Consider the following 20,046-nt stretch of genomic DNA (forward strand, 5'->3'; position numbering starts at 1 on the left):
GTGAAAGTTGGATAGTGAAAAAGGCAGATAAAAGAAAAATCAACTCATTAGAATTTGGTGCTGGAGGAGAACTTTGCGCATACTATGGACTGCGAAAAAGACAAATAATTGGGTGTTAGAACAAATTAAACCAGAACTGTCACTAGAAGCTAAAATGATGAAACTGAGGTTATCATACTATGGACACATAATGAGAAGACATGATTCACTAGAAAAGACAATAATGCTGGGAAAAAGAGAAGGAAGTAGAAACAGAGGAAGGCCAAACAAGAGATGGATTGATTCCATAAAGGAAGCCACAGACCTGAACTTAAAAGATCTGAACAAGGTGGTTCATGATAGATGCTTTTGGAGGTCACTGTTTCATAGGGTCGTCATAAGTTGTAATCGACTTGAAGGCACATAACAACAACATCAAATCACTAGAAGCTAAAATGATGCAACTGAGGTTATCATACTTTGGTCACATCATGAGAAGACAGGATTCACTAGAAAAGACAATAATGCTGGGAAAAACAGAAGGGAGTAGAAAAAGAGGAAGGCCAAACAAGAGATGGATTGATTCCATAAAGGAAGCCACAGACCTGAATTTACAAGATCTGAACAGGGTGGTTTATGACAGATGGAGGTCACTGATTCATAGGGTCGCCATAAGTCGTAATCAACTTGAAGGCACATAACAACAAAATATTTCAGGGTAGGGAGTTCCACAGGGTAGGTGCCGCCACACTCAAGGTCCGTTTCCTATGTTTTGCAGAACAGTCTTCCTGCCACACTAAAGATCCGTTTCCTATGTTTTGCAGAACAGACCTCCTGCCACACTAAAGGTCCGTTTCCTATGTTTTGCAGAACAGACCTCCTGATAAGATGGTATCTGCAAGAGGCCCTCACCTGCAGAGCGCAGTGACTGACTGCGTATATAAGGGATAAGACGGTATTTCAGGTATCCTGGTTCTAAGCTGTATAGTGCTTTGAACACCAAGACTAGAACCTTGAACTTGGCCTGGTAGCAAATGGGCAGCCAGTGCAATTCTTTCAGTAGTGGGGTGACATGCTGGTGATACCCTGCCCCAGTGAGCAGTCTTGCCACCACATTTTGCACCAGCTGCAGCTTCCGGACCAACCTCAAGGGCAGTCCCACACAGAAAGCATTACAGTAATCCAGCCTGGAGATTACCAGTGCGTGGACAACAGTGGTCAGGCTATCCCGGTTCAGAAACAGCCGCAGCTGTCCTACCAGCAGAAGCTGGTAAAAGGCACTCCTAGCCACTGAGGCCACCTGGGCCTCTAGTGACAAAGATGGATCCAGGAGCACCCCCAGACTGCGGACCTGCTCTGTCAGAGGGAGTATGACCCCATCCAAAGCAGGCAACTGACCAATTATCTGAACTTGGCAACCACCAACCCACAGCGCCTCTCTCTTGCTGGGATTCAGACTCAGTTTATTGGGTCTCATCCAGCCCACTACCAGACAGCGGTCCAGGGCTTGCACAGCCTCTCCCGATCCAGATGTTACAGAGAAATAGAGCTAGGTATCATCAGTGTACTGCTGACACCTCGCCCCAAATCTCCTCATGACGGCTCCCAAGGACTTCATATAGATGTTAAACAGCATTGGGGGCAAGATGGTACCCTGTGGCACCCCACAGCACAACTGCCAGGGGGGCGAAAGATAATCACCCAATGCTATTCTCTGAAAACGACCCTGGAGATAGGATCGGAACCACTGTAAAACACTGCCTCCCATACCCATCTCACCAAGTCAGCTCAGGAGGATACCATGGTCAATGGTATCAAAAGCTGCTGAGAGATCAAGTAAGAGTACCAGGGTCTCACTCCCCCTGTCCTCCCGATAAAGATCATGCATCAGGGTGACCAAGGCTGATTCAGTCCCATAACCAGGCCTGAACCCAGACTGGAATGGGTCAAGATAATCTGTTTCATCCAAGTGTACTTGCAATTGCTGTGCCACAACCCTCTCAATCACCTTCCCTAAGAAGGGGGTATTTGTAACTGGTCGGTAATTGTTGCAGACCAATGGGTCCATGGTGGGCTTTTTCAGGAGTGATAGGATCACCGCCTCTTTCAGGGCTGCTGGAACCACTCCCTCCTGCTATGTGGCATTGACCACACCCTGGATCCACTCAGTCAAACCTGCTCGAAAGCTTTAACAAGTTAAGAAGGGCAAGGGTGGAGAGGACATGTTGCTGGCCGCATCATCGCAAGCACCTTGTCTACGTCATCAGGCTGCATCAACTGACACCGTTCCCAAGAAGTTGCACTGGACACCTTATTGGGGACTACATTAGATGAGGATGGGGCATCAAGACTGCTAAGGAGGTGAGCAACTTTACCCTCAAAATGCCTTGCAAACAATTCACAGTGGGCCTCCGAAGGGTCTACGACTCCATTTCCTGGAGTTGATGTTAAGAGACCCCTGACAATATGGAAAAGCTCCACTGGACGGCTACTTGAGAATGTGACAGAGGCAGAGAAATGGGCCTTCTTCGCCGCCCTTACTGCCACACAGTAGGCATGGTTATGATGTTTTACTTGTGCCCGATCAGTCTCACAGCACATCTTTCATCCCTTGCGCTCTAGCCGTCGTCCAGCCTCTTTCATTGCCCTTAGCTCACTGGTGTACCAAGGTGCAAACCAGGCTCCACAATGCTGGAGAGGGTAGTGTTGGCCTCTGAGCTGGAGTCCCCAGAGACCAGAGAAGGCAATGCAACCTCTTCAGGCTGGAGAGGCACTGCTATCACAGACTCCTCTGATGCTGGAACTCCTGAGAAGGTAGGGGCATCAAAGACTAGCCCTTCTTCTGGCAAATCCTTCTCCTGGTCCAAGATGTCCTTTGTATCCCTAGCCTCTTTCCCTGAGGAACCCTGGGTCTTGGTATAAGACAGCTACCCATGTTCCTACCACCATACTGAAGACACTTTACCCCAAATCCTCTGATGAGCTCTCTAAAAGGTTTCATATAAATATTAAGCAGCATGGGGGACAAGACAGAGCCCTAGGAGACTCCACAGAACAAGTGCAAAGGAACTGAGCAGAAATCGCCCAGTACTACCTTCTGGAAGACATCCTGAAAGGAAGAGTGAAACCACCATATTCAGGGCCTATCCAAAAGAATGCTTTGTAAGTATCAAAGGCTGCCAAGGGATCAGGAGGATCAACAAGGTCATAGGTAATCCATCAAGGTGACACAGGTAATTTCTGTACCAAAAATGGGCCTGATACCTGATTGAAATGGATCCAGAAAATCCATCTCATCTAAGAGAGAAAGTCTGAAGTGGTATCACTATCATCTGCTTGAATATTTTGCACAGAAAAGAGATAATTGCAACTGGCCAGTAGTTACTATAATCTTTGAGATCCAAGGAGGCTTTTTAAAGGAGTGCCAATCCAACTGCCCCTTTCAAGACAGCTGGGACTGCCCTCTTTCTCAGGGAAGCATTAATTATTGCCAAGGTCCAACCAGTCAATTCCCTTCTACTTGATGTGATCAACTTTTTGTCCCCCATGTTATTTAATATCTACATGAAACCGCTGGGAGAGGTTATCCGGAGTTTTGGGGTTCGGTGCCACCAATATGCAGATGACACCCAACTCTATCTCTCCTTTCCACCTGATGAAACCAAGGAAGCCGTCCAGGTTCTCAACCGATGCCTGGTATCAGTGATGGACTGGATGGGAGCGAACAAGCTGAAATTAAATCCTGACAAGACAGAGGTGCTCCTCGTCAGTCGGAAGGCGGAGCAGGGAATAGGGATTCAACTTGTGCTGGATGGGGTTACACTCCCCCTGAAATCACAGGTTCGCAGTTTGGGAGTGCTCCTGGACTCGGCTCTGACTCTGGAGGCACAGGTCTCGGCTGTGGCTAGGAGTGCTTTCGCTCAATTAAGATTGGTGCGCCAACTGCGCCCGTTCCTTGACCAGTCAGACTTGACCACGGTGACACATGCCTTAGTTACATCCCGATTAGACTACTGTAACGCGCTCTACGTGGGGCTGCCCCTGAAGACTGCTCGGAAACTGAAATTGGTACAAAGAGCTGCAGCCAGGATGTTAACTGGGGCGGGATATAGAGAACATACAACACCGCTGTTGTATCAGCTCCACTGGTTGCCCATTTGTTTCCGGGCACAATTCAAGGTGCTGGTTTTGACCTATAAAGCCTTATACGGCTTAGGTCCAGGCTATCTGTCAGAGCGCCTCTCCCTCTATGAACCTGCTCGGACTTTAAGATCCTCCAGCGAGACTCTACTGATTACCCCTTCCTTCCTGCAAGTTCATCTTGCAGAGACACAGAATAGGGCTTTTTCGGTGGCCGCCCCTAGACTGTGGAACTCTCTCCCTATTGAGATCCGGTTGGCTTCCTCATTATCAAATTTTCGTGCACAGGTGAAGACTGTTCTATTTAGATGGGCTTTTAACCAATGTAGTTAGATTTAACCTATGTTTATTTAATTCCATTTTAAATTGCTTAAACTGAATATCATGTTTATTAATTATTGCTGTTTTAATGTTTTAATGTAAGCCGCCCTGAGATCCTCGGAAAAAGGGCGGGGTATAAATATTTTAAATAAATAAATAAATAAAAACTAACCAAGCAGGGCAAATATCAACCACAAGGTACAATGCCAGACTTCTCCAAGCACCTTGTCAACACTTTCAGACTAAAGCTACTGAAACTCATTCCACAAAACTAGACCAGATGGTGCTCTGGATGCAGCTACAGACTGTTCTGCCTTATTTGTGGCATCCAAGTCAGAGTAGATATTAGCCATTTTATCAAAATGCTTTGCAAACATGCACAGCAGGCTTCTTAGGGTCCCCAAGTCATTCCTTTCAGGGGTAGTAAAAAACAAAACAAAACCTAATAAAAAAGCTCTGCTGGATGACACACCACGAATGTAATGGTGGCACAGAAGGTTCCTCTGCCATCTTAACTGCCAAGGAGTAGGTTCAGTAATGAACCCTTTCTTGCATTTGATTCTATTTGCTTCGAGTCTTCTGCTATCTGCGTTCTAGCCATATTCCAATCTAATACATGCCAAGTTCTCTGGATTGTGTGAAAGCGCCCTTGGGAATGATCATGTCAACTTAAGGCTTCATCTGAAGAGCCAGTCATGCCAACTGTAAACTTCCCCAGGGCACTCATTAACTTCTTGGGCAGACAATCTTATTGGATTCACCACCCCATCAAAGGGAAGTAGTTGCTGCCAGCTGAAACCTTATTAGGAAGGTGTCTATGAGAACAAGGTTAATGAACCATCCCAACCAGCTCACCATCCTATCAAAAACAGCCAGACAGGTATCACAATGCAATGATGTCTTGAGCCACCTCTGACAAGCTAACCTCAGCACGGTTGTTAGGGTCCCCAAGGCAGACATCTGAGGAGTCCTCAACACCATATCTGAGAACACCTCTGGACAGTTCAGGCAGGGAGTGTGTTTGACAGCAGCATCGTGACCAATGTTACATTCTTGCGCAAGAACTTTAAACATATGGTTGCATCTCAGCTCCAGGTTTTTCTGAATGATACAGATCACGTGGATCCATTTCAATCCGGTTTCAGTTCTGGTTATAGAATGGATATGCTAGGAACTGAAAAGGGAAAGTGCATTATTTGCTGGTTCTGCTGGAACATTCAGCAGCTTTTGATACTATTGACCATGGAAGCTGGGCTTGGGGACAGCATTTTGCAGAGCTTCCAGTTGTTTTTGGAAATACATTTACAGAATGTGGTGCTGGGGGACTCCTTGGCCATTAGCTCTGTGTTCCATTTTGACCCCCATGCCATTCAACAGCTACATAAAATGATAAAACTGGAGGTAGAATTCCACAGATTTTGGGTTTCAGTGTCATCAACATCCTGATGGCCCCATCTCTCTTTCTCTTTTCCACCTCAATTCAAGGCAGCTGTCAAGGTGGCACTGTTAATGGGCAAACAGATTTAAGCTTAATCCACAGAAGACAAAAAATGCTCCTGGTCAGTAGGTTGGCACATCAGGTTATAGGGATTTAATATATCTTGGATGGGGTTGCACTCTCCTGAAGATGCAGATTTGCAGTTTAGGGGTGGCTCTTGGATTCAGACATAGGCTTGGATGCCCAGGCGGTGACAGTTGGCAGGACTGCATTTGCACAGCTGAGACTGGTGTGACAATTATGCCATAGTTACATCTCCATTAGTGCTTGGAAAGAACTAGTTTAGCTTAACAAAGTTCATCGAATTAGTTCAGAAATATCTGAACAACACCTGAAAGCAGTTCCCATAATTGCAGGGTGAATGGAATGTGAATTAAGTTCATTTTGAGTTAGAACTCTGAACAATTTCTAGTTCATCTTCAAGTTCATTCTCTTACACGTATTTTTTACTCTTTAGACTCCTTGGGTCTTTAAGCTTAAAGACGATAATTGATGAGGAAAATAAACTGAACCATTCACATTCCACAGTGTGTGTGTGTGTTCTGATGTTTTCTTAGTCTTTGTGAGGGTACTTATAACATTCTGAATGCTGAAAAAAATGGAAGAGGATCATTTAGATGAACTTGAATTGAACTGTGAATGAAACATGAACTGAGTTAGTTTTACAAAGGACAAACATGAACTGGAATTAGTTCCTTTTTGGACATCTTGAACTTGAACTAGTTCTTTTTGAAAATGAACTTGCCAAGGTCTGAATTGTATTACTGTTGTATTACTGCAACATGCTCTATCTGGTGCTGTCTTTGAGAAGTTTTCAGGAAATTTATACCAGAGTGTGGTACCCAGGATGTTGACCAGGACCAGTTATCAGAGAACTTGTGATTCTATTGTTAAAACAGCTTCACTGAATGCCAAAATATTTCCTAGCACAATCTGAAGTGCTGGCTATGACCCTTAAAGCTCTAAATGGCTTGGAGCAAGTTATCTGAAGGACCATTTTGTTCTATATAAACCTGCCTGGGTATTAAGATCTTTGGAAAACTGTCCTACAAATATGCAAAGCACCTTTAGTGGAGACACAACAAAAGGCCTTCACAGTGACTGTGCCCAGACTTTGGAACTCTGGGAGGCCTGCCAAGTTCTGTCTGTCATCTTTCTAGAAGCAGATGAAGATCTTTCTGTTTAGACAGGCCTTCAACCAAAAGTTTTTGCTGCTGTTTTTCTCAGTTAACTGCTGTTCACTCATTTTTATTAGATTGAGCTTCAATTTTTTAAATTTTATTTTAATGATAATTTTTCCAAGAGCACACCAGTTACAAACATGCATAACTAGCACCTGACAGGACAGTTCTCCCAGAGGAGATGAAATCCCATCAGACCACAGCAGACCTTCCTCCCACCAGCACTTGAGTCAATGTTGGTGTTGTACTGAGAAACCAGGTGGGCAATGCTAAAATGGATCCACTCTTCCCAATCCTCCTTTACAGGTAACATGGCTGAAACCACAACATCAAAAACTTTGTGAATGAATTTAGATGTGATAAAAATGCTTACCAATGCTGCAGTGTCTGTGTCATCACCAACAGACTGCTTTGTTAAATACTCCTGGAGCTATTTTGCTTTTACGTAATTATCACTGTCAGTTTTTTTGGCTTTTTTTGCATTTTGTTTCCCTCTGATCTCAGTCTTTTCCATCCCCCCCCCCCAAAAAAATCATATATTACACTTCATGCATGATGAAGTGCCCTCTGGTCCACAAAAGCTTCCTAACACATCTGTTAGCCTGCAAGATGCCTAAAAATAAGGCACAGTGTGAATGACACAGAGAAACTGCAGCTGGGGCAGGAAGGAGGGCATTCAGTTGAAAAGCAGAACAGACTATTTTCTGGGCCTCTAAGGGAGGCTTTACCAGAGATGGAGGCCCTCTGGCTCAATAAAACAAAGAAATTAAAAGGTTACACTGATGCATTATGTGCACGGTGAGTTTCCAGTCAGAACCACGCATCTTCACAAGAGTGAAGGTGTTTTTGTTCCAAATAATTCGAACAGAACCAGAATGTAGGAGGCTGGTTAAAAGTTCATCACACTAAACACTGGTACCTTTCAAAGAGACTTACCCTGAAGGCCAAATAATGTCATAATGTAACACACATATCTGATGCATCTTCCGGCCACATTCTTTGCAATCCACAAAGCTGAGCAAGAAAACAAGGTATGAGAACAAGCCTTAATTTTCTTAAAGCAAAAACATGAAAGTTCAAAGAGGAGCTAGTGAAAACTTTCCTAGTCAAAAAAACTTTAAATGTTTGTTTATCAACCATATCTTAAATATCTGAGTGCTATAAACAGATCATTAACTCACTTCCCCCAGCATTTTGCAAAATCTTTTTATTGGGACAATGGTTTAATCACCAAGAATAAGAAAGGGTGTTTTTGGCAATGTGTAGTATTTTAAACTGCCAACTTTCAATTTTAATATAGTTTTCTTGGAATCTGATTTATGTAAGATTATTAAGGTTGGGGAGCCTCAGTGAACAAGGAACAATACAAGTCTAATAAATATGAGGTATGATGCCAGTCAACAATCTGTTTGTTTTTATAATGCTGTGTTTTATTACTGATATGCATCAAAATGTATGCTTTATAAAGGAAAGTCCATCAAAATTATGTATCCAAATAAGGAAGCAAAGCCCTTACGAACAATCCATAGTAATTCATATACAGCTATGCTCCTTAAGTCAAAACCAACAATCACATATATACTAATTAAATATCTTTGTTCTCAAAACTGTGTAAAATGATAACTATTATCAACCTCATCTTCTACAGTATTAAATAAAAATATTTCATCTTGATAAAAAAAACCCTAAAATTCTATTCTCTTGCCCTAATAAGAGTATGTTAGCTTAGCCATCAAGGTATAATCCCAACATCTATTATACCAGTCTGTAACAGTCAGTAATCTGTTAAACACACCATATATTCTCTGGGTCACTAATGTTTGGCATTAATAATTAACATTTTTATAGTGCAGAGAAGTTCTGCTATGTCAGTAATACCACTGATAAGGTTGAAACAAACAACTACCAAGAGGTAAATGAAGACCAAGGCAGCCATCACTGAGAAAAGAATGGCAAGAGAGGCTTTGTGACAATATCAGTTGATTGCTGTCCAGGCTAAAAGGGACATGATGCAGATCTGGAACTTTGTAAATAGTGATGAGGGCTTAACGTCTCCTAAACAGACCCGAGTCACATCCCAAATGGCTCTGGATTGGCTGTACAATGAGTCGCCTCACCCAAGACATCACTCAGATCACAACAGGAAATGCTAAACTGCATTTGGGGCTAGCAACCGGAGAGGATGTAAGAGGAAAACAGCAATGAAAAATAAAGAGTTAGTCCATTTTGATTTAAGTATAACGGTCACTAGAGAAGGAACTACAGCTAGACTGCTGCTGAAAGCTAGACTGATTTCATAGAGCAGGTAACTTTTATTGATTGTGCCACATACACCGATGTGTCTATACAAATAAATAGTAATATAATACTCAGGTGGTTTTTGTTGGTCTCATAAAAACAATCGGACAGCTGATTTCAAGGTGGCACCTTGAGGAAAAACTCAAGATTTTCAGGCAGACATGTTAATTAAATAATGCTATAGAATGCATTTCCTATTCCTTTAAATCATCAGAGCAAAGTTTGCCCCACATGAATTCTAGGTAAGGTCTAAAACACTGTATGAAGAACGTCAAAAACAGTTTTTTGCAGCTCAGTTCAAGTTTTTAAACACTAAGATATCTTTATACTTACGGCTCTGGATCTAGTGTATCATTTTTCTTCTTCTCAAACTGATCTTTCGATATTGTTCTGCATAGAGAGAGAGAGAAATTGTTGCACTTCGGCCCACTTCATCACAACAAAAGAGCATTTTTCCTTAACAGACATCTGCACAAGACAAGTATTATTGCACTTCAGACACTCCTAATCCTGGTAAGATGAACGTGTTGTGACTAGGCAGTTCCTGTGTTTGGGTATTGCTATTCTGGACGAGGCTGCACTCCTCCTGAAGGAGCAGCTCTGGAATCTGGAGGAACCCCTGGATCTAACATTACTGATGAAGGCACAAGTGGACACCATGGCAAGGAGTGTCTGATATATAAGCTATGGCCATTCCTAGACAGGGATAGCTTGGCAATGGTGATCCATGCACTGATGCCTCATGTCTGGATTATTGCAATGTGCTCTTTGTGGGGCCTACCTTTGGGCTTGTTTCAGAAGCTTCAGCTAGTTTAGAATGCTGTGGCTAGGCCACTGACTGCGACAGTCACACAATTATACATTACAACCAGTTCTGAATGAACTGCAATGGCTGCTAGTTTTCTATCAAGCCAAGTTCAAGGTGCTTGTTCTGACATACAAGCCCAACATGATTTAGGCTCTAGATATTTGATCATTCACTTGCTCCCATATATACCTGCTCATTTATTATGATCTGGTGGAGACATCCTCTAAATAGTAGTACATTTATCAAGTTGTTATGCAGTAATGTGTGTGAAGGTGTTCTCAGTCCTATTGCCCCAATTATGGAATGCCCTCCCCTCTCAGGTATGACTACCACTGATGCTGGTGGGTCTTTGGTATCAGTTAAAAAAAAGCATTTATTCACTCAAGCCTTGAACTGGTTAACTTTTTTTATTTGTGGAGATGGCATGTCTGCTTGCTAGATCTGTTTGACGTGCTATAGATGCTTTACTGTTTCATTGGTTTATATAATTTTGATCTTGTATTTTGCTTTTTGTATTGTATCTTATTCTGGGATTATTTTAATGAAGAGCAGGCTATAAACCTTTTAAATAAATTAAATAAGCAAAGCTGGCATTCAACTGCCAGCTAAGTTATTCTTACTAGATAAGCTAATAAGAATAAACCCTATGTCAACTTAATACTTGAAGCAAAGCTTGAAGAAATACTTATGCGATCATTCAAGTTAAATACAATACAGAAAGCTGCCAGTCTTGAGGCTTCTCAAATTACTAGGAAAGTTCTAAACAAAACTGATATGGCAGAGAAGGAGATTGGAGCCTCACCAATGCGAGCATTAAAATGATGAAGAATGAACAACATTTACAGGAGCTAAGTTAGCGGAGACCACCTAGTGTATCATAGCTGGGTGGCAACTGGGGCCTTCCGGCTCAACATTCATGCTTTTAAACAAAATATGACACCTTGATGATGGAACACAGGCAGCAGCCAGGAGAAGCAGCTTTCTTCATGGTGAACAAGACTCCACACCCAAACAGAAGCTGCTTCCAGAGTTACCCATAAAGGGCTGCTACTATTAATGATGAGCAAGACACATAGTCTCTTCCTGCTTGCTACGTTTGATGTACCTAAGGCATGACTAGAAGTGTTCTCTCGTTATTAAAATGCAAGTTACTTACGTTTGTGGCTGGGCAGGGTCATCACCAAGGGTAACGTTTCCCCCCTGGATTTCAGTGAAACATCTCTCACAGAAGTGATACCTGTCAGCAAGAAGGCCATATTTGGGTGAACTGGTCCACCAAAACACAGAGCAACCCAAGCAATGGCGCCACCAATCAGAGCAGGGCAGAGATCACCACGACGAAAGGGGGAGTGTCGTTGGTTGGTCGATTGATGGGTCAGTGTGGACAATGAAAAGGAACAGAGGGGAAGGGAGGGTTAGAGAAGAGGGAGGGGGACAGACAGCACAGACAGAAGTAGTAAGACACAAACACCAAGACAACGCAGAGCAGAAAGCCGTGGCAAAGCACAAGTTAGGATTCGGTCTCATTTCAGTCGTCACAGACCACCACTGGTGACAAATGAGAGTCTCTTGAGTACTCTTTAAGTGCATCCACTTGTACAGAATTTGGATCCAATTTTTATTTTAGGTTTTATCCACCAACTTCTTTGAAGCAAGCAGCTTCTGTGAAGCAGCCTAAAAACACTTATAGTAACCAAGATGATATTATTTTATTAAAACTATAGAAGGAATAGTTTTAATACTGTCAAGTGTATTAAAATATGACTTACTGAAAAAGTTGTGTTAAATGTGACCAACTGCTCAGTTAAAATGCATTAAAATACAAATGAAACCAAATTCATACTCCAGACAAACATTTAACAGAAATGCATTCATGGCTCAGAATTTCCAGTTATGTATGTATACTTTATAAACTACATTGTTTATATTGTAATTATAAACAATATAAACAAGAAATATGTTAAGGCTTTGCAAACTAAAATAGGAACTTGTGAAAATGATTGTAAACCAGACTGGAGGTCAGTCAGTCCACATCCGTTGCTGCTTTAGAGTAATCCAAGATGATTACTCCAAAGGCCTTCTGTCAGACACAATCTGCATCTGAAAGTCTTAAGGCCACCATTTTGTTTTGTTCTGGGTGAACTGGAAGCAAAATTATATCATACTAAGGCAATCCTGACTAAAAGTTTGGAAAAGGTAAGCACTGAATTACAAAGGAAGGCAGAAATACAGGCTACCACAATCAAAAGAAGAGGAAACACACAGTAACATCTTAAAAACAAACAAAAGAAAAGAGTATAAGCAGCCACAGCAGTTTTAGCAGTCAAAATACCAAAGCTATGTGAATATGTAATCAACTCTGACCACCACAATGAACCATCAATGACTTTGCTGGGTGGTCCCTACAAACACACACCACACACACGTACAGAGACAGGTTGAGTGTTAACTGGGATTATCTGTTCGTGGGGAGAGGGGTTTTTATTTAAACATAAAGAGCAGGTTACTCCACTGGAGACAAGCCAGCAATAAAATACTAGGAAAATCAAAGGTAGATGTTGAAAGCATAAAAAAGCACCATCTATTAAGGCAGTTTTATCACCTCCCCTGAGTCATAACCATTCAGCAACATTCATTCATGCAACAGTGAGAAGTTACTGGTGAGAATCTGGCTAATCCCAAAGTTGATTTTCTAGTGGTGGCCCCAAAGATGCTCAACCCTACTCTTATGAAGCCAGCAGCAGGCAGGACTTATATTTGGTGCAACGTGGACCAGAACCATGTGAGGTTGTGTCATTTTCTAAACTGCAGCAAGGCCCAGGCTCAAGACTATGCTTTTTTGGTTGATCATATACAGAAGAGAGCCTTGGCAGGGGTGTGTGGAAGAGCACTGAATAATTTCTAAATTCTGCTACTGCTGGATGTTTTAAAGAAAAACAGAGGAGCACTTTCTTTGGGCTTTAAAATTATGTATCACATAAAAGACTATGAATTACAAAAATAAAATAAAACTCTTCCCTATCCTTTTCAAACTTTTCATTTCAATGGCTATCCATATGGAAAGATCACCCTATGAAACCAGTCACATTCCACTTTCCTCAGTCTGGGATCTAGCCTCAGAACAACGTGGGGATGCTACAGCAATGTACAGTAAGGAAAGCCTTATGACAAAGGAAGAAAGGGAAGCTGGTCCAGTGAGCAGCTGCAAGCAATCCCCAAAGCTGATCTGGCAAGGGATGCTCAGCATCTTCTAAAGTTAACAGCAGCCCTGAAATAATTCCATGTTAGACATGCAAAACTGAAATGCTGCCCAGACAACTGGATCTCCTCATCATTGTTTTATAAGGAAATGGCAGAATTTGCTTCTTTGCTTTCACTCCCCCACCTAATCTAATTTGTAGTTCTAATTTGTAATTTGGCTTTCATAGTTCATAAAATACTTACTTATTAGATTTACATCCCACCCTTCCTCCCAGTAGGAGCCCAGGGTGTCAAAGAACAGCAAATGTAATTGGAAACTCTTTTTGGCCCTACAAAAACAGTCTGTGTGGTTCATGGAAACTCAGGAAGAATGGAAAGCCTCTCAAATGCAGTCTGTTTTTCAAATACTGACACAACAGATCTGATTCCCTTCATTAAAGTATAGCACTTAAGAGTGTCAAGTACAAACAAAAGTTTCAGCTAATTTAATGTGAACTCTTGTTTTAAGGAAACTCCAAGACCAATCTCAAATTTTCTGCTCAATTATTTCCTTTCAAACATTGCCCATGCACAGCTAACATCTGCTTCTGACATACTTTCAAGTGACCTGCTCTCCTTGAAACTTGACATCACCCACCAGATATGGCCACTGTTGCTGCCCTCTCCCCTTGGTGGTCTCTCTTTCTCCCATTCAAGCTCACCCTAAAGGTGGTGTTGCTGGTACTGGCCTCCTTTCTTACAAATTCAGCCACTTCCTATCTCCCAGCCCATTTCTCTGCCTCTGAAGAAAATGACTCGATTCCTCTTTGCATCTACACATTACTACTCTGAATCCTTGGCACTTTATCATGTTCATCTCAGAACCCTGATGCCTGCCTTTTTCTTTTTGTCTCTCTGAAAATATCTCTCCCCCCCCCCAAAGTTCTCTTTGGTGATTTCCACCCAGATGCTTCCTTTTCCTAACCACCACCTTTGATCTCCGTCTTTTGATAGACTCCCCAACGCACTAACTTGGGCATTATCTTGATCTTGTCTTCTCCAAGAGCTGCTCTCTCTCTCTTCTGTAGTATTCCCCCTATCGAATCACCTCCTGCACTGCTCACAGCCCACCACCCTGATTCTTCTGTGTTCTCTATTCATCAACTGGCTTTCTCTGAGGCACAGTCCTGTTTCCTCTTGTGTGGCTTCTGCCTGCTTGTTAAGACTCCACAGCTTGCACCTTTAACTCATCCTTGTCCTCACAACTTTCAACACCTTTTCCTCACTCTCACAAACTATTCAACCCTCTCATCTCCAGCTTTGGATCACCCCCTCTACTCAACATCTTTACATTCTTGCTCAGTTGAACACCTTTGAAGCATAACAAAAGAGTTTGCTGGCTCGGACCTCTTCTGCTCCTTTTCCTCTGCTATCAACCTGACTAAACAGTAATCGTTACACACAAACTATAGGAATCCCAAGCATCTTTGATGCCCTGCTACCTGCTTGTCAGCCTCTGTTCAACTTCTTACTATGCTAAAACTGAACCTCTGATCCCTTCTTTCTCACCCCTTCCCTGGCTTCCAGCTCTCCATCAATCTTCCCCCCGTCATCAGAACAGATGAGTTAACCCTGCTATCCTCATTTAACCATCCACATGCCTCCTTGGGTGAGGAACCTACCTACGGCCCCAGGACTCGGAAGGGCCAATTTGCCAGAGCTGTGCTTCTCCGGGACTGTTGGGAGCTCCAGTGGTGACTCCAACAAGAGCTCTTGAAGTCCAGGTCTACAGACACAGCTCAAGGCTGCATCTGCACACAGTGGGCCAAACACTGATCCCCTGCTCCTCATGAAGAAGCAGAGAGGCAGGAGTGGTGCCATCAAGCAGCAGCTGCATGCAACAGGAGCGTATCAGTCTAGTGGGAGTCAGCAGCCCTAGGTAAGAGAAAGGGCTGGACAAATTGTACAGTTCCTCAGTTGAGAGGTGAGGCTCACTACTGTTATGTATCCTTTCCCCCCTTCCCTTTTAAGTTGCGTAACTGCTGTGCGGATTTTTTTTTTAAACGGTGTGTTGGTTGGTTTTTTGGATAGGTGCTGTATTGTGATTGATGCGGCATTGTGATGTGACACGGGACATGACTTTTTCTTTGGTTCATCTCAATGTATCAGGGCAAACGATCGTGACTGCGTTGCATTTTGGGAATCAGCTCCTTTGTGACCTCTCTTGTTTGTCACTTAGAATACAAGAACAGGCATCCTCATTCAGATAATGAAAGAAGGTATGTATTGATGGGCTATGTTGCACAATAAGGAAGAACTCTAAATTTCTTACCAGTTCCTCCCAGATGATGTCCCCTCTAACAGAACAATGCTAGTCACAGCTTAATTTATGACACCTTGGAATTTGAGAGATAAAGCTCTCTCACCAGAGATAGCAGGGGTAATCATTAAATTTATCTGTTAGCACAGCTCTACCCAAGTAAGGTAGCATTAGCAGAAGCTGCATCCACCTACCTACCCACCCACCTGTTGACTTGGGTTCCCACCCCACCCAAGAAAGTGAGGAGGCGGCAGCAGCAGCAGCCAGCCATCTCTTATGCCATGTGCACAAGGCAGGCAGGAGCTATGTGGCACGCCAGCCACCCACTGAGGTGTGCCTTTGCCCAAAGGAGATAGCAGCAACAGAGCTGGCACCCAGCCACAAGGGGTGGCATCAACATCAGGATGCCAAGCACAACAGACCAGCAATTAGAGTGATTTTTAGAGCCATGACATTTCCGAACCCTTTGCCCAAGGCCTCTATCTGACATCTCATGATTTTTAAATTCTCACAATATGGTAATGTTTGTGAAGTCTTCACATAGCTGCAAAAACATAACAGATGTAGTCCCCACTGTGTTCAATGGGATTCACTCCTGGGTAAGCGTGTATAGGATTGCAGCCTAAAAGCTTTAAAAATTAAGAGAAAAACCCCAAACAAGACAAAAACAGTGCCATGCACTTTATAAACCTCTATCATGCCCCCTACTTAAAGGGGGAAGGGGCCAAGGGGCCACAAAACCCGGATGCCAGGCCTGAATCCCCATCTTCTAGTTAGCATCTCCCCTGCCCCTACCCACCTCATTACCCCTACATTTTCAAGCTCTTCTCTGCTGTGCCTTCTTGGCTTAAACAGTTTCCTTTAAAAAATAAAAACAAAACATCCCTTGGCCCACCCTCTCCAAGTGCTGTCATAGAACCATAGAACAGTAGAGTTGGAAGGGGCCTATAAGGTCATCAAGTCCAACTCCCTGCTCAATGCAGGAATCCAAATCAAAGCAGTTCCATAGTACTTCTGTTCTCTTCCTTTGTGGCCTGGCCTTCTTTCCACTTCCTGTATGTGTCCTTTTTTATTTTCAGGTCCTCTCTAAGCTTTTTGTGAAGCCACATTGGCTTCTTCTGCTGTTTCCCTCCTTTTTCCCTTGTTGGAATTGCTTGCCATTGTGCTTTTAGTATCCTCTTTTAGAAACTCCCACCCATCTTGGACTCCTTTTCTCATTAGGGTGGCTTGCCATGGAACAGTACTTACAATTGTTCTGAGTTTATTAAAATCAGCTTTCCTAAAGTCCAGGGTGTGTGTATGGCTACTCTCAGCTTTTCCTTCTGTTAAAATCAAGAATTCAAGTATGGTGTGGTCACTTTCCCCCAGAGTTCCCATAACTGCCACTTCATCCACCAAATCATCTCTATTGGTTAGAAAAGTCCAGGATAGCTCTCTGGTTGCTTCCTCCACTTTCTGTAGGAGAAAGTTATCTGTAACACAAGTCAGAAATTTCTTGGAGGGGCCATGTTTGGCAGAATTTGTCTCCCAACAGGTATTGAGATAATTGAAGTCCCCCATTACTACATCATGCCTCCTCGAAACATTGGCAATTTGCTTTTCAAAAGTTACATTCTCGTCTTCTTGATTGTGTGGATGGCAATAGACTCCAAGCACCACATTCCTTTTATTACTTGCCCCATTAATTTTAATCCAGATACTCTCGGTGGAGCTACCAAGTTCATCTTCCTGTATTTCTGTGCAGGGATATATATTTTTAAACATATAGTGCAACTCCACCTCCCTTTTTATTCCTTCTGTTCTTTTTGAACAAGTTATATTCTTCAGTTGCTGTATTCCAGTCATGGGAGTCATCCCACCAAGTTTCAGTTATACCTATGAAGTCGTAATTGTCCTCCTGTATTAAGAGTTCAAGTTCGTCCTGCTTGTTTCCCATGCTCTGCGCATTAGTATACAGGCACCGAAGACCATGTGATTTATGGCTTGGCTTCCTTACTACATTTTTCTGAGGGCTGTTACTGGGCCCTATTAGAGCTGATCTCTCTGGTCCCGCTACTGTGCATAAGCCTTCATCAGTTGTTACCACCAAGTTTACATCTCCCTCCCCTTTAGGATTCAGTTTAAAGCCCTCCTGATGAACTTCTCCATGCTGTGGCCAAACACATTCTTCCCAGTCCTTGTGAGATGCAACCCATCACTTGCCAGCAGTCTATCTTCCAGGAACCATAGCCCATGGTCCCAGAATCCAAATCTCTCACGTCTGCACCACCTTCGTAGCCATTCATTCACATGGAGTATTTTTCTTTCCCTTTCTACTCCTCTTTAAGTACTGGAAGTACTGGAAACTATCTGGGACCCAAAGTCCTTGAGTTTCCTTCCCAGAGCTTAAAGGTCTGATGTGATTTCTTCATAGATCCGTTTGGCAGTATCATTTGTTCCCACATGGATGAGGAGAAAGGGATACCTGTCGGTGGGCTTGATGAGTGATGGCAACCCTTCCGTCACATCTCTAATCCATCCTCCTGGTAGGCAGCATACTTGGCGTCCACGGATCTTCATGGCATACTTGGGTTTCAATCCCATGCAGTAGGGAATCTCCCACTACTAGTACTCTTCTCTTCTCATTGTGGGGCGTGGTTTCATTGCCCCTGCTTGACTGAGCTTCAGCCTCTTGCTTGTTGTCGCACGGGGTCTCCTATAATTCTTCCATCACAGGCTGTCCTCCAGTCTCATCCTCGAATGGCTGAAAGCAGTTCCATAGTTCCACTGGTGAAGGATGTCTTGTCGTTCTTCTGCTCCTGTCACCCTTTCCCATTGAGTTTCCTCCACTTCGTTGTTCCTCTCCAAAGCAGTCTCCTCTTCTGCTACCACATGCAGTTGTTCTTCCACCTCCATTTCTCTTTGCTGCTGGTGTTCCAGCATTCTGTCTAAGAACTCTTCATCTTCTCTTATAGTCCTCAGTGTGGCCACCCGCCATTCCAGGCCTCTCACTTTTTCTTCCAACAGTGCAACGAGCTTGCACTTGGTGCATGTGTATGCCATGTTGTTTTCAGGCAAGAAAACAAACATAACACACACCTTGCAGGTCACAACCACTGGAGTGTCCTTCCTGTTCATACTCTCTTCTACCTTTTGTTTCTTTCTAACAATTTGATTTGGAGTGGCCTGTGCTTTATTCTGTCCTACTTCAGGGTAAACTTGAGAGTCCCACAGGTATGTGGTACACTGTACCAGAAGAATTAGTAATATTTTTTTTAGGGACCACCCCCTTGACCTCCCCTGTTGAACTCCTTTGTCAAACTCCTGTTTGCTCTCCTTGTTTGCTCGCTCTCTGAAAGATGGCTTGCTGGTATCTCCTCTTCTATGGACCAGCTGAGATAGCTCCCTCTGCTCTGCTCAGTTACGAGTCAGGAAACAGAATCAATTCCATCAATGTCCATTCTGTTTCTGTCCTTTATTTTTTTTACTTCTGGAGTCTGCTCTTTACTCCTGATGTCTTGACTTTCTCTCCACCTCTTGTACTCATGAAAATCTCCGACAATCTCATTGCCAAAATCCAAAGACTTTGCTCAGCCCTCGTTCTCCTTGACGTCTCTGCCACCTCTGATACAAAGGATCACACTTTCCTACTTGACTTCTAGATCCTCGTGATTTTGTCCTCAGTGGTTCTCTTCCTACTTGCCTAATAGGAAGAAACCCTTCCTCTGCTTTCCTTCTTTCTGTTGGGGTATCTCAGGGATCTGTAGTTGGCCCTCTACGATTCTCTCTGTGTGGCCATCACATCCCATGGTCTTCAGTACTGCCTCTATGAAGAGGATGTTCTCCCTCCAACCCAACATTTTCATTTGCTTCTGACATTTCTGCTTGGATGCTATGACGTTATCTCATGCTCAGGATTTCCAAGACCAAGCTTCTCCTCTTTCCTCCCAATCCTCTCCTTGCATGTTATCCTTCCCCATAGACAACAATGCCATCCACATATCACCATGCTGCCCTACTGATCAGCCAGTAAGTCTTGGCTTCTTCCTGACTCTTCTCTTTCTTTTGCCCCCCATATTCAGCCTGTTGCTGAATCATGTTGCTTCTCCTTTTATGTTACATAAGTATAGCCCTTCCTCTCTATGCAAGCCCTGAACATGTGTCATGCAGCCTACTGCAATTTTCGACTTTCTGGCATCTCACCTTGGTCTGCTCCCATCCACCCTACTGCCAAAATTACTCATCTCTCTTGTCACTTTGACCATGCAATGTCTCTCCTTAAATTCCCAGACTGGCTTCCTGACCACTCTTGGATCCTGTACAAGCTTCTTGTGCTTACATC

General features: G+C 43.3%; 1 protein-coding gene across 6 annotated transcripts in view; it reads right to left on the bottom strand.

Annotated features, from left to right (window-relative positions):
- The window catches only part of CREBBP (CREB binding protein), a 167,840-nt gene that overhangs the window by 40,389 nt on the left and 107,405 nt on the right, over window positions 1–20,046 (bottom strand). For all 6 annotated transcript variants that reach the window (XM_061600152.1, XM_061600150.1, XM_061600149.1 and 3 more), the window contains 3 exons: window positions 11,382–11,462; window positions 9,751–9,807; window positions 8,056–8,133 (listed from right to left, as the gene is read on the bottom strand). In XM_061600152.1, the coding sequence (XP_061456136.1) occupies window positions 8,056–8,133; window positions 9,751–9,807; window positions 11,382–11,462 (216 nt within the window). The remainder of the gene's footprint in view (window positions 1–8,055; window positions 8,134–9,750; window positions 9,808–11,381; window positions 11,463–20,046) is intronic.

This window comes from Rhineura floridana, chromosome 17 (genome assembly GCF_030035675.1).
Source record: "Rhineura floridana isolate rRhiFlo1 chromosome 17, rRhiFlo1.hap2, whole genome shotgun sequence".
Lineage (NCBI taxonomy): Eukaryota > Metazoa > Chordata > Lepidosauria > Squamata > Rhineuridae > Rhineura > Rhineura floridana.